This window comes from Microcaecilia unicolor, chromosome 5 (assembly GCF_901765095.1).
Source record: "Microcaecilia unicolor chromosome 5, aMicUni1.1, whole genome shotgun sequence".
Taxonomy (NCBI): Eukaryota; Metazoa; Chordata; class Amphibia; order Gymnophiona; family Siphonopidae; genus Microcaecilia; species Microcaecilia unicolor.
The window spans coordinates 346,161,050-346,174,913 of NC_044035.1; the positions used below are offsets into that span (position 1 = coordinate 346,161,050).

The 13,864-nt window shown below is 42.6% G+C and overlaps 1 protein-coding gene across 1 annotated transcript in view; it reads left to right on the forward strand.

Moving 5' to 3' along the window:
• Positions 1-13,864, forward strand: part of ATP2C2 (ATPase secretory pathway Ca2+ transporting 2) — a 211,102-nt gene that overhangs the window by 99,576 nt on the left and 97,662 nt on the right. The window contains exons 8-12 of the mRNA XM_030204530.1: positions 489-638; positions 742-810; positions 921-996; positions 8,356-8,422; positions 10,115-10,239. Of these exons, the coding sequence (XP_030060390.1) occupies positions 489-638; positions 742-810; positions 921-996; positions 8,356-8,422; positions 10,115-10,239 (487 nt within the window). The remainder of the gene's footprint in view (positions 1-488; positions 639-741; positions 811-920; positions 997-8,355; positions 8,423-10,114; positions 10,240-13,864) is intronic.

Genomic DNA, 13,864 nt, shown 5'->3' on the forward strand with positions numbered 1-13,864 from the left:
CATTAATTTGTATAGCGCTGCGTAACCCTAGTAGCGCTCTAGTAGTAGTAGTACTATGTGACTATAAGAACGTCATTAAAGTCCCTATGAGTAACTACTCTTTCTTTGCTTTTCTGGGTCTTTGGATCAAACATAAGATGTTATGTTTTAGTGTATTATTTTACTTTTTTCTCTTTGTCATATTTTCTGTTGATATGAAGTGTGTGAAAGTTCCAATACCATATATGATTCATCTGCCAGGACTTCCATGTTTATGAACTTTAGGTAGCATGTAGAACACATCCGCGGAAGGATGGTTTGGTAGGCGGTTTTAAGATTGCACAGCACTTGCCTTAGAAATGTCTTGAGAAGATTTTTATTGTCTTGTATATTTGTATGTGGGTGACTGCAGAACCAGTGTATTAGCATCCTAGGCACTGTTCATATAGTAAGGTTAATCTCCTTTCATAAAGACTAGAAAAGTCCTTTTTTGATTTGCTTGGTTTTAGACTACAGATCTTCTTGTTGATGAATCAAGCTTTACTGGTGAAACAGAGCCCTGCTGCAAGACCGATGGCCCCTTACCAGACCCTGGGGATATCACAACACTTAGTAACATTGTGTTCATGGGAACGCTGGTGCGATATGGCAAAGGAAAGGCAAGTACAGCCTTGAAAACACAGCGTATGAGAATGCATTTTTCTGCTCACAAAACCATCATTTAGCTGAGTGCCAAAATGTGTTTCTGATTTTCTGCTGCAGGGTGTTGTCATTGGAGTCGGTGAAAAGTCACAGTTTGGTGAGGTGTTTAAAATGATGCAAAAGGAAGAGGTAAGGAAGGCAAAATGGCTGCAATTATTCATGTGATTTTGTAGTTGAGACATTTTGTCTGAAAATGTTCCTTTAAGTTTTGAAAAATGTATATATTTTTTTCCTTTCAGACACCCAAAACTCCTTTACAGAAAAGCATGGACACACTGGGAAAGCAGCTCTCGCTATTCTCATTTGGCATTATAGGTGAGTTTAGGTGAAACTATACTTAAAAAAATATATGTTCCTACATTAAGCTTCTGACAAAGTGCAAATTAAAATTTGTGTTGAATTAACGATTTTCCTGTCTCCTATTTTAGCTGGTCAAACCTGGTTTGACCAGCATGGCTTACATTCAAATTGAATTTACATTATATTTCTCTGATTTTAGAGGTGCCTACACATAGCCTTCTTTGGAACTCACCAAACTGATGGTTTATGGAGACAGTTTTTAAGGTCCTCATGTTGCTTGCAACTTCACAGACCTACAGCCACATTTTGAAAGGGAATCTCTCCCCATGGTGCTCCCCTTTGAAAATGTGGGACCAGCTGACACCATGAGTGCTTTAGGTACCATAAATGTAATCCCTGTGTGTTTTCTGCTGGCTCCTCTCTTTTCCTAGGTGTGCCCTTTTTGTGTCACAGGGGTGACATGATACAGACTTTCAAATATTTGAAAGGTATTAATCCTCAAACAAACCTTTTCTGGAGATGGGAAGGTGGTAGAACTAGAGGACATGAATTGAGGTTGAAGGGGGACAGACTCGGGAGTAATGTCAGGAAGTATTTTTTCACGGAGAGGGTAGTGGATATGTGGAGTGCCCTCCCACGGGAGATAGTGGAGAAGAAAATGGTAATGGAATTCAAACATACGTGGGATAAACACAAAAGAATACTGTTTAGAAGGAATGGATCCATGGAATCTTAGCGGAGATTGGGTTGCTGGTAATTGGGAAGGAAAACCGGTGCTGGGCAGACTTCTAGGTCTACGCCCTGATCGTGACTGAATAGATAAGGATGGGTTTGAGTGTAAATTTTATGGGGCTTTGACGTTAGCTTCAGAACTTTTAGTACAAGAAGAGTGCTGGGCAGACTTCTACGGTCTGTGCCCCGAGAATGGCAAGGACAAATCAAACTCAATACCCATCACATATCAAGTAAAATGGGTTTATCTTGCTGGGCAGACTGGATGGACCGTACAGGTCTTTATCTGCCGTCACTTACTATATTACTGTGTATAGGGACCCATGCTATAAAACAGTGTGGTTAATTTTTACCTGCAGAAAGAAAGGGAAATTGTACCCTGCTTACTTACCTGGATAAAACTTTTTGAGAATGAATTTCTTAGTTGTGTAAGGTTTGGGTTTCTTTGTTTATTTTTTAAAACCATAAAGATGTCATAGGTCATGCTGAAAATTTAGAGTAAAACAAAACAGAGATGCATTTCTAAGAAATGATGATGATTCTTGGGGATTTTTTAATATAAATGTTCTTCATTCCTTAGCATCCTCACCAGACCAGTGCAGAACCTGCAGATTGTTTCTGTCACACAACGGATGAAAACAGATATATAAAACAGTTCTGTGTGATTCATCCCTTGAAGGCAAAGTTCAGCCTTAGCTTCTCAGTATTTCTCTGTCTCCACGGAATGGTGATAGGTGGACCATACAGCTTCTAGACTGGATACTGAGGCAGCTCCTGCCCCAGTTGTAGAACTGGGTATCAGATGAGCAGAGGAGTTGAGATTTCAAGCTCTTGAAAAAAAAAAAAGGCATAACGCAATTGAATGGGTTTATCTAGTTGATTGGGAAGTTGCTTCCTCACCTGAAAACATAAGCTCTTCAAATTCTGCAGTTCTTTGTTCCATACTATAATACTGGTTAGTGGAAATAGGTGGGAGTTTGCACCTCCACCATGAGGAGGGATGTTTTCCTATTGTATCAGAAAGTCCTGAGGGAGCTTGATTCACAGGCCAAGTGCTTTGGCTGGCAAGCCCTTCCTGCTGGCTTGGCCCACGCAGCTAATATAATTTTCAGGGCAAATTTCTGGATACAGATCTTGATGAAGGGGGTGCACTTCTGGATGCAAGTCTCAGCAGAGGGAGGAAACTCAGCCCCCACCCTTTCTTGCTATTTCTTTTTCTTCAGTCAAGCAGAGGCCAGAGGTTTAGCACCCACCTAAATGTAAAGCTGGAGAGGTTCCCCGGATTGAGCTGTGGCTTGTGCAGTGTATATGAAGTAAGACCTCGGACTGTTCCACTTGAGGGACCTATTTCTTCTGCAAGCGTGAAACTTTAGGAAACAGAATTCAGAGGCTGGCTGGAAGTACTTAGGAGAGGTCCTTCTTCACCTTGAGCCCCTCCTCAAAATACTGGCCAGTTCCTTCTCTTCCACAGAAAGTTTGACTGGGGTGAACCCCGTCTTGTTATAAACTACTGGGTTCTGGCTATGCTTCTCAGAAACATGAGCTTGACACTTCTCAGTGATGGGCAGGCAGCCACATTTTTGCTTTGTGGCCATTTTGCTCCCATCCTGGTGATAGTTCCTTCTAGAACAAGGAGCAGTAAAATTGCTTCCAGAATGATCTGGAGAACCAGAATATACCCCTATTTCAAAATTGGAACCTTTGTTCAGTAACAGTAACCACTCGTCCAGAACACTTTTTAAGAGCATTCCATCTTAACAAGTTTGCCTATATGTTTTCTTAGAGCCACACATTCCCTTGTCCACAAGCAACTTCTCCCTAAGGATGCTCCAAGAGTTTATGTTGGTTACACTCTTTAATTCACAAGAAGGATTAGGAGTGCATTTTTTTTACATCATTGGTTGGTCTGAATCATTAAGACATCAAGAGAGGACAATCCAAGTGCTACACTCCTAATTTCTTGACTGAAGGGGTCAATTTCTCCCATGGGAGGGCAGGCTAATTGCATGTTGAGATGTACACTTTTAGGTGTGAGAATTGTCTACAACTCACTGTAATTCTTCCCGCAAGTTCAGGCAGTATTCAAATTCATTTCTGCATACTGTTTCTTCTGTATTACATGGAGCATCGGTCATGGGACCAGATGCATGTGATGGAATCATCTGTAATTTAATCTTGTAGCCTTGGGCTTCCTCGACACCCTTACAGACTTCCCTGTTGTGCTGGTCAATACACTTCTAGAGCTATAAATCTGGTCTAACCTTGGAGTTCCTGGCATGGCTTAGGATAAGGAGGTGGCCTTGGTTCAGCATTCTAAACAGGCATCAGCCTTAAAACTTCCAGTTGTATATTACCAGATTCTTCATCTCTCTAGAGTTTTGCACAGTTTGACTACTACTTCAGACCTTCTGAAAGCAAGACCTTACTGCAGTGCCTTAGGTCACCAGATAAGGATATATGAGAAATATTTTCTTCTTCTAGCTGTAGTGCTCATTGCCAGAATGCAAGATATAGAGACAGAATTCCAGTTTTGCACTTACCTTCTTGATCCAGGGGAATGGCATCTGTCTTCTCTGTCCTTTTTCACTTAAATCAGTTGGTTGAGATTGCTCATTCTAGTCCCCATGATATCAGGGGACAACTTTAAGATTCTGCATTTTCTTTTATGAGAAATTAGACTAGTTCTGAAGGTCTGGACCTGTTTCTGCTGCCCAGCCACATAGAAAACTTTGGAACATATTCCATTTACCTCCAACATTAGGTTGGATGCTCCAGAAATTCATCTCTTTCCGTCCACCAGAGTAATCTGATAGCTCTGTACAAATTGTGGAGGTTTATGCTAGTTGGCCTAATATATCTAAGACAGAGATTTTCAACCCAGTTCTTTAGACACACCCAGCCAGTCAGGCTTTCAGGATACTGTATCTACAATGAATATGCATGAGAGAGAGATTTGCATACGATGGAGATAGTGCATGCAGATTTTCTCATGCATGTTCATTGTGGTTATCCTGAAAATCTAATTGGCTGGGTGTGTCCCAGGGGCTGGATTGAAAACCTGTCAGTTTTTCCAGTAGAAGAGATTGCCTCCATTTTCTCTTATGGCGTGAAGTTTTAAGGAGAATGCTTTGGTTGAGTTTTTTTAGTCTCTGAGCTGCCTTTCCACGTCATATACTTGAGATTTGGTGATCCTTGACAAGTGGTATCTAGAAGAGACAGTTCTCCTTCTGAGTCTATCCCTCGCATATGTCTATTCTCCAGGATGATTTTGGCACAGTATGTGTTCATTCACAGGAACAGGCAGCATAAAATCGGGTCCCTGACGATGATCGTCTTGAAACTCTGCAGAGTCGGACATAGACGGTATTCTGCCAATATTAAAGGTTGATTTAGTCATCAGCAGCGATGGCGGAGAGAATATTGGTCAACGCTGGATTTAACAGCAGCTGCTGGGTGGACTGCACACACCCAGCAGCGCAGAGATAAGCGCACCTCTTTTTCCTTTTTTTCTTTAGTCATTAGAAAGTATTATTTATGAATGTAGGATTATTTGTTTAAATGAATGTTTATTCTACCTATAGTATAATATATGTTTCCTTACAATACTGGCGATATTGAAATTGATATACTATAAGCCTAGTTTAAGGTTGAAGAGTTATTTGCGTATGTTGATTATTGGACACAGAGTATTTAACTTGTGTATGCATTTTCAAGCAAAGAAAAAAACAAAAAAAATTTAGAAGGGAACATTTCTTTAGGTGGGACTAGTACTGGGGCATGGATTGAGAATTTAAGTCTGCTTAGTTTACACGGATAGTCAATATTTGTTGTTTTATTACAGAGTATTAGGGAGCTTTTGGGCGTACTTATTACTCTCAGGAGAGACTCAATGATAGAGGAACCCATCCACCCGTTAGGACAAGCCTACGCTTGCGGGCTGTCTACCTGGGTGAGTTCAGCCTCTGAGAATCTCTCCTTTCCACAAAAATTTTTTTTCTTTTTTTTAACTATTTTTGGATAGATTATAATATTATTTCATTCTTTGATCATGGCTGGTTTTTGAGCTGTCTATCCATATCCTAGATACCCTTAGTGACTTGAGTAGAGTTTTTGCTCCTGCATTACCCTGGTTTGCTTATTGTTTGTATTCTTCAGGATGAACACCAAGTAGAAGTAGCTCAGGGGTCCATTATAGTTCAAGTTGTTATAGTGTGTTGCAATTATTTCTTGCTTTCGAGAATGATTACAAAGTTTCTCTTAGACATTTCATCCACATGTAGTACACGTTTTGCTAGAAGGGGCATAATCGAACGGGGCGCCCAAGTTTTCCTGAGGCGAAGGGGCGGGGAAACCCATATTATCGAAACAAGATGGGCGTCCATCTTTCATTTTGATAATACAGTCGGGGATGCCCAAATCTCAACATTAAGGTCATCCTTAGAGATGGCCATCCCCAGTTTTCGGCGATAATGGAAACCAAGGACGCCCATCTCAGAAATGACCAAATCCAAGCCATTTGATCATGGGAGGAGCCAGCATTCATAGTGCACTGGTCCTCTTCACATGCCAGGACACCAACTGGTCACCCTAGGGGGCACTGCAATGGACTTCATAAATTGCTCCCAGGTGCATAGCTCCCTTACCTTGAGTGCTGAGCCCCCCAAAACTCACCCCCCACAACTGTACACCACTACCATAGCCCTAAGGGGTGAAGGGAGGCACCTACATGTGGGTACAGTGGGTTTCTGGTGGGTTTTGAAGGGCTCACATTTACCACCACAAGTGTAACAGGTAGGGGGGGTGGGCCTGGGTCCGCCTGGCTGAAGTGCACTGCAGTACCCACTAAAACTGCTCCAGGGACCTGCATACTGCTGTCAGGGAGCTGGGTATAACATTTGAGGCTGGCATAGAGGCTGGCAAAAAATACATTTAAAGCTTTTTTTTTTTTTTTTTAGGGTGGGAGGGGGTTAGTGACCACTGGGGGAGTAAGGGGAGGTCATCCCCGATTCCCTCCGGTGGTCATCTGGTCAGTTCGGGCACCTTTTTGAGGCTTGGTCGCAAGAAAAAATGGACCAAGTAAAGTCGGCCAAGTGTTCGTCAGGGACACCTTTCTTTTTTCCATTATCGGCTGAGGATGCCCATGTGTTAAGCACGCCTCCATCCCGCCTTCGTTACGCCCCCGGGAACTTTGGTCATCCCCGCAACAGAAAGCAGTTGGGGACACCCAAAATCAGCTTTCGATTATGCCGATTTGGGCGACCCTGAGAGAAGGACGCCCATCTTCCAAGTTGTGTTGAAAGATGGGCGCCCTTCTCTTTTGAAAATCAGCCTGTAGGTGGGTCACTGTATGACCTGGTCATTTCTCTGCATTAGAGCTTCCATCTTTAACTCCATTTAAACAGTGAAGAATCTCACCCTTAAGTATTTCATCCAGATTTTTTTTATCTTTTCATTAAGAGCATTTTGAGTTAAATGCTTACATGCACCGATCCCCTTCTTCGTTCTGTCTTTATTTCAGATAAATCAAATCTTTTCTTTTTATCCTTGTTCATTGTGTGGTTTAGAAGTACATTAAAATGACCAAGGAATTTCAAGGTTGGGCAGATTGTAGGTTTTAGGAAAAGTGAACTGACCTCCATTCAGTCATTGCCTAGTAGAATGTTTTGTGAGTATATATATATTTGATTTCAAAAGGAATCAAATTAAATTCACAAAACTTTCTGCCAGAGGTGTTTCAGCCTCATGAGCACAGTTGCAAGTGATACCTCTGTTTAGCAAATGCAGACCGGTGATTTAGTCATTCTGTTTTGCATTCACAAAGCTTTATTGGCTCCAGGTAGGAGCATCACTGTATACTGTGTTTGAGACCAAAATTATTTGGGCGGAGATTTTGGAGGCCCATCAATCATGGGGAATAGCTTTGAAACATCCCAGATGTTCTGGATTGGTCTGGTGAGGATACTAAGGAAGGAGAAATTAGATATTATCTGCTAATCTTCTTTCCTTTAGTCCCACAAGATCAGTTCAGAGGCCCATCCTAGCATATAAACGGTTATTAAACCACTCTACTTTCTCTAATGCCATTCTTTTCCTTGTAGTTATGCACTATTAAGTTTTTTTTTTCTGCGATTCAGTTTTTTCTCTAGCAGGTTATCCTTTCCAAATTTTTTTAGTACAATAATATATGGACAAGGGTACATTATGTTTCACTCATTAAGCACAATGGATAGCACATAATCCATTGCTTTGCCAGTCGAAATACTGAATAGCTAACGCTGTACAGTGCCCATAAGGGGTGACTCGCGCAGAACTATTTTATTTCTCTGTCTCTATCTACTGATCGATGGACACAAACCACAGGTTCTGAACTGATCTGATGGGAGTAAAGGAAAGAAAATTAGCAGGTAAGATCTAATTTTGCCTTTTATTTTGTCAGGAAATTTGAAGTAGTTATTTAGTAAAACACTTCAGTAGGGCTGCTGATTGGCTGTAATATGGCTGCACTGTAGCTGCATAAATCTGTCATCAATATTGTGAAAAATGTGACATGTGCTCTTGTACACAAGAAGATCACAACAGGGTTAAAAAGTTGTAACTCGCAGGTGGTCAAGAGGAATGTGCGGTCTGCCTTCTCTTTTGCAGGTCTAATCATGCTGATCGGCTGGCTGCAAGGGAAGCGACTTTTGAGCATGTTCACGATTGGAGTTAGGTGAGACGCTTATCCTTGATTCCAGTGTTTCCAGTGGACAGCTTGAACTACTCAGCTTTGAGATTTCTTGTTCTTGTATACAATTTGTGCTTAGGTTTCGAAGAGCCCTGGGGAGTGAACATATGCTCATTGTGCCAAACTTTGGAACCATGCAGTTCAGAGAAAAAAAAATAGATTTTTTTAAGTGAAAAAAGAAGCTGATCCTGCTATGAAAAGGACATTGTTCAACATTGTGCTCTTTTGTTAGTACTGCTGGTGCTGCTACTAGATATGTGCAGCGCTCTGTAGATACAAGCAAGACGGTTGGTATCTCTTGGTTAGCCCACACAATACAGACTGTTTAGATTGATTCAGAGTACACGCAGAGATTGTGATTTCAAATCTCTGCATGTAGTTTCTGATGCACCCTCTTCAGTGCAGAAGCAAAATGTACGGAGACTTTTTACCTGCATTTGTTGCATCGGTAGGATTTTCAAGGAGAAACTCCACATACTTCCATTTCGAAATAAGCTTGTGATCCTGCTGGATCTAACATTACTGCTATCAGATTAAATTAAAAACAAAATCCTTTGCCAGTAAAAGTGCTAATGCAGCTCTGTCTGTCTGTAAAAAGTCTCTGAGGCTAATACAGAAAAGGGTATTATCTTTTTTACTCTTAACTTACTGCTCTGAATGAATGGAGGCATTAGTAGACATGAAATGAAAAATTCCTGTTATCATGTAGCCACAAGGGCACAGGCACAAGCAGGGCTCTTAAACTGTACGTGCTACATGAAACTGACTGAGGAACCCACATAGAAATATACAAAACAATTAAAATCTTCTCCAAACATTTCCAAAGCAAGTTGAGTCATATCTACAAAAAATATATATAATAAAAATAAAAACTCCTACCAAGTAATTCTTCTGTTGACATATTCTACATGTTTCCTGAAATTGACAAACCTAGAAGGCTCTGGCAGACCAATCATATCTGTTATTGGTAAAGGGAAAGGAAAAGGAAGGGGGTGGGACTTGATATACTGCCTTTCTGTGATTGCAGTCAAGTTTACAGGTACTTATTTTGTACCTAGGACAATGGAGAGTTAAGTGACATGCCCAGAGTCAAGTTCCCCAGGTTCTCAGGCCACTGCACTAACCACTAGGCTACCCCTCCACTCACACTCAATTACCTGTGTTTTGGCATTCTTTCTCCACCCCCCCCCCCCCCCCCCACTCTGCCCTCAGCTGAACTCTCCAGTTGCAGAAAGCTGTGAGCTGCCCTTATGTCTGCTCCAACCCCTCCTCTCCCGTTGTCCTTTCCACATGTTTTGTATTACATGGACAGGAGGGATGATGTGAAAAGCAGAAAACATTTGCATTGCTCCCTTTTCCAGCCCCTCCCCTCCTGTTTTGTCACTGAACAGGGGAGGGGCTGGAGCAAGAAGAAGAGTGTTTTCTGCTGCCCAAAATTCCAGGCTTTGACCAATAGTTAGGCTTGCACCTGTGCCTGGATCCAGGGGCATTGTATTCATGTGATGCACCTTGTGTAGCCATTTGGAAACAGTACAAATATTACGGGCTGTAAATCCTTTTAACTTGCAAGTTGTCTTTTACACCTGCTGTTTTTACAAGGCTGTGTATTTTGCTGATGCTTTATCTTACATAATCTTTAGTAGGACTAAAGTCCTTGTTGCATTGTGCCTCTTCCAGTTTGGCTGTGGCTGCCATCCCTGAAGGTCTTCCTATCGTTGTCACGGTCACATTGGCTCTGGGTGTCATGCGGATGGCCAAAAAGAGAGTGATTGTTAAAAAACTTCCGATTGTGGAAACATTAGGTAAGACATGTTTTGGGGGTAAACAGAGGTGTGGCGAACAGATCCGCACCTAGGGGTTGATGCAGAAAGGTGTTCTTCATAGCCATGGAGGACACGGCTTCTAACATGAGCTTCCTGCAAAACTTTTCTATCGAGATGTAATAATCAATGAGCTTGCAAATTTACTTCTGCATTAAAAAGTGTGCACTGTCAGGAAAAAAGAGCGCACACTGCGGCATTAATCTGCAGTCTTTGGTAAAATGTCCCCATTCCAGTGATCGGCTCACACACTGATAGGAAACAGGACATATATTTAAAAAAAAAAAAAGCCATTGACTCTGCATCCACCTCCCCTCCTCCAACACCACAAAAATTACCAAGAGCCCTGGTATTGTAGCAACCACCCCCCTCCCCCCCCCCCCCCCCCCCCCGACAAAACATCCTAGTAGTCTAGTCCAGGAACATCCTCAGCCAGAAATCTACCCTGTGCGATACAACTCCCAGCACATCTGCTCTGCCCAGTGTGTTTCAGCAAAGCAGAGAAGGCAATGAATGGGGTGCAAGTTTGGCAACTTCTCCCTTGCACCTTGAACAGTTGCTACAGCCCTGGTCGAGTGGCTTCTCCCCACCCCTGACAAATGAAACATCCTGGTAGTGTAGTGGCCCCCTGAAACAAACAAAAGAACACCTCAATCTATGATAGTCTAGTGTATTCTGCCCCCTCCCTCCAGACCCTTCTAGATGTCAGGCACCACCATTTTGAATGATGATGGTGCCTGAGGCAGGAGCAAGTGGGTGTGGCTCCTGCCCTTTGATTTTTTTTTTTTTTTGAGGTGGGTAGGGAGGTTTGGGGAAGGGGGAGGGGTTTATTTTTTTATGATGGAGGGGGAGGTTCCTGTCAGCTCAGGTCAGTTTCCACTTATTGGGGTGGTACATGTCACTCTTCTGAATGGGCTACCCTTGGCATCTCTGACAACAAAGGAATCAAAAAGAATTGTATTTTTTATTTATCGATTGGAATATGTCAGTTTTTGCAATGTGCATCTTCCAGAACTACTACTACTATTTATCATTTCTATAGCGCTACAAGGCATACGCAGCGTTCTAGCTAGTTTTAGACATGGCTGGGGCTTGTGAGAAAAATCTCTCTCGTTTAGCATTCAGTCTCCAGCACTGCGGAGATAAATCTCCAGCATTGGGATGGGCCACCCTTGGCGTCTCTGATTATATGGTATAGGCCCCACCCAATTTATTTAATTACTATTAGGATTTTATTTATTTATTAGGATTTATTTACCGCCTTTTTGAAGGAAAATCACTCAAGGCAGTGTACAGTAAGAATAGATCAAACATGAGCAATAGGCAATTACAGCAGTAAAAATATTTGAACAACAAAACAAAGTATGGCATGGTATACTACTTGCAATGACAAACACAATATGTACTTGAACATTATAATTGGTAGTGAAGGGTAAGGCAAAGTTGTAATATAGATGAGTAAGAAAGTAGGAAGAATTAGAAAGTATTGTGATTGATTTGAAGAAAGTTGCACGTGAGGTCAGAGAGATAGTTAAACATTATCTGAGCTAGGGTAGGGGTGGATAAACATGTCCCGCTGCAGTATGTGCAGCCCAAATCAATCCTTGTGTGTGTGAGTGAGACTAACAAGTTAGTTACTTCTTCCATTAAAGGCTTGGTTGAAGAACCAAGCTTTCACCTGCTTCCTGAAGTAGAGGTAGTCTTGTGTTAAGCGAAGCCTTTCAGTCAATGCATTCCAGAGTGTGGGGGCTACTCCAGAGAAGGCTCGCTTGCAGGTATCACATCATGTAATGTCTTTTGGAGAGGGTGTAGTTAGTGAAAGTCCTTGGGAGGACCTTAGTGTCCTTGGCGGTGTGTGGAGGATCGTCCTATTCTTCAGATACTCGGGGCCATTTCCTTTCAGGGCCTTGAAGATCAGTCATAGAGTTTTAAATTTAGCCCTGTATTGTACTGGTAGCCAATGAAGTTTTTGCAAAAATGGTGTGATGTGGTCACGTGGCTTGCAACCTTCTATGAGTCTTGCTGCTGCATTCTGAATCAACTGGACCTAGTGCAGGCCCTTTGTAGTCAGACCGTTATATAGTTCATTGCAGTAATCCAGTCTTGATGTTACCATGACATGCACAACTGGGATAAGATTTACAGTGGGGGAAATAAGTATTTGATCCCTTGCTGATTTTGTAAGTTTGCCCACTGACAAAGACATGAGCAGCCCATAATTGAAGGGTAGGTTATTGGTAACAGTGAGAGATAGCACATCACAAATTAAATCCGGAAAATCACATTGTGGAAAGTATATGAATTTATTTGCATTCTGCAGAGGGAAATAAGTATTTGATCCCCCACCAACCAGTAAGAGATCTGGCCCCTACAGACCAGGTAGATGCTCCAAATCAACTCGTTACCTGCATGACAGACAGCTGTCGGCAATGGTCACCTGTATGAAAGACACCTGTCCACAGACTCAGTGAATCAGTCAGACTCTAACCTCTACAAAATGGCCAAGAGCAAGGAGCTGTCTAAGGATGTCAGGGACAAGATCATACACCTGCACAAGGCTGGAATGGGCTACAAAACCATCAGTAAGACGCTGGGCGAGAAGGAGACAACTGTTGGTGCCATAGTAAGAAAATGGAAGAAGTACAAAATGACTGTCAATCGACAAAGATCTGGGGCTCCACGCAAAATCTCACCTCGTGGGGTATCCTTGATCATGAGGAAGGTTAGAAATCAGCCTACAACTACAAGGGGGGAACTTGTCAATGATCTCAAGGCAGCTGGGACCACTGTCACCACGAAAACCATTGGTAACACATTACGACATAACGGATTGCAATCCTGCAGTGCCCGCAAGGTCCCCCTGCTCCGGAAGGCACATGTGACGGCCCGTCTGAAGTTTGCCAGTGAACACCTGGATGATGCCGAGAGTGATTGGGAGAAGGTGCTGTGGTCAGATGAGACAAAAATTGAGCTCTTTGGCATGAACTCAACTCGCCGTGTTTGGAGGAAGAGAAATGCTGCCTATGACGCAAAGAACACCGTCCCCACTGTCAAGCATGGAGGTGGAAATGTTATGTTTTGGGGGTGTTTCTCTGCTAAGGGCACAGGACTACTTCACCGCATCAATGGGAGAATGGATGGGGCCATGTACCGTACAATTCTGAGTGACAACCTCCTTCCCTCCGCCAGGGCCTTAAAAATGGGTCGTGGCTGGGTCTTCCAGCACGACAATGACCCAAAACATACAGCCAAGGCAACAAAGGAGTGGCTCAGGAAGAAGCACATTAGGGTCATGGAGTGGCCTAGCCAGTCACCAGACCTTAATCCCATTGAAAACTTATGGAGGGAGCTGAAGCTGCGAGTTGCCAAGCGACAGCCCAGAACTCTTAATGATTTAGAGATGATCTGCAAAGAGGAGTGGACCAAAATTCCTCCTGACATGTGTGCAAACCTCATCATCAACTACAGAAGACGTCTGACCGCTGTGCTTGCCAACAAGGGTTTTGCCACCAAGTATTAGGTCTTGTTTGCCAGAGGGATTAAATACTTATTTCCCTCTGCAGAATGCAAATAAATTCATATACTTTCCACAATGTGATTTTCCGGA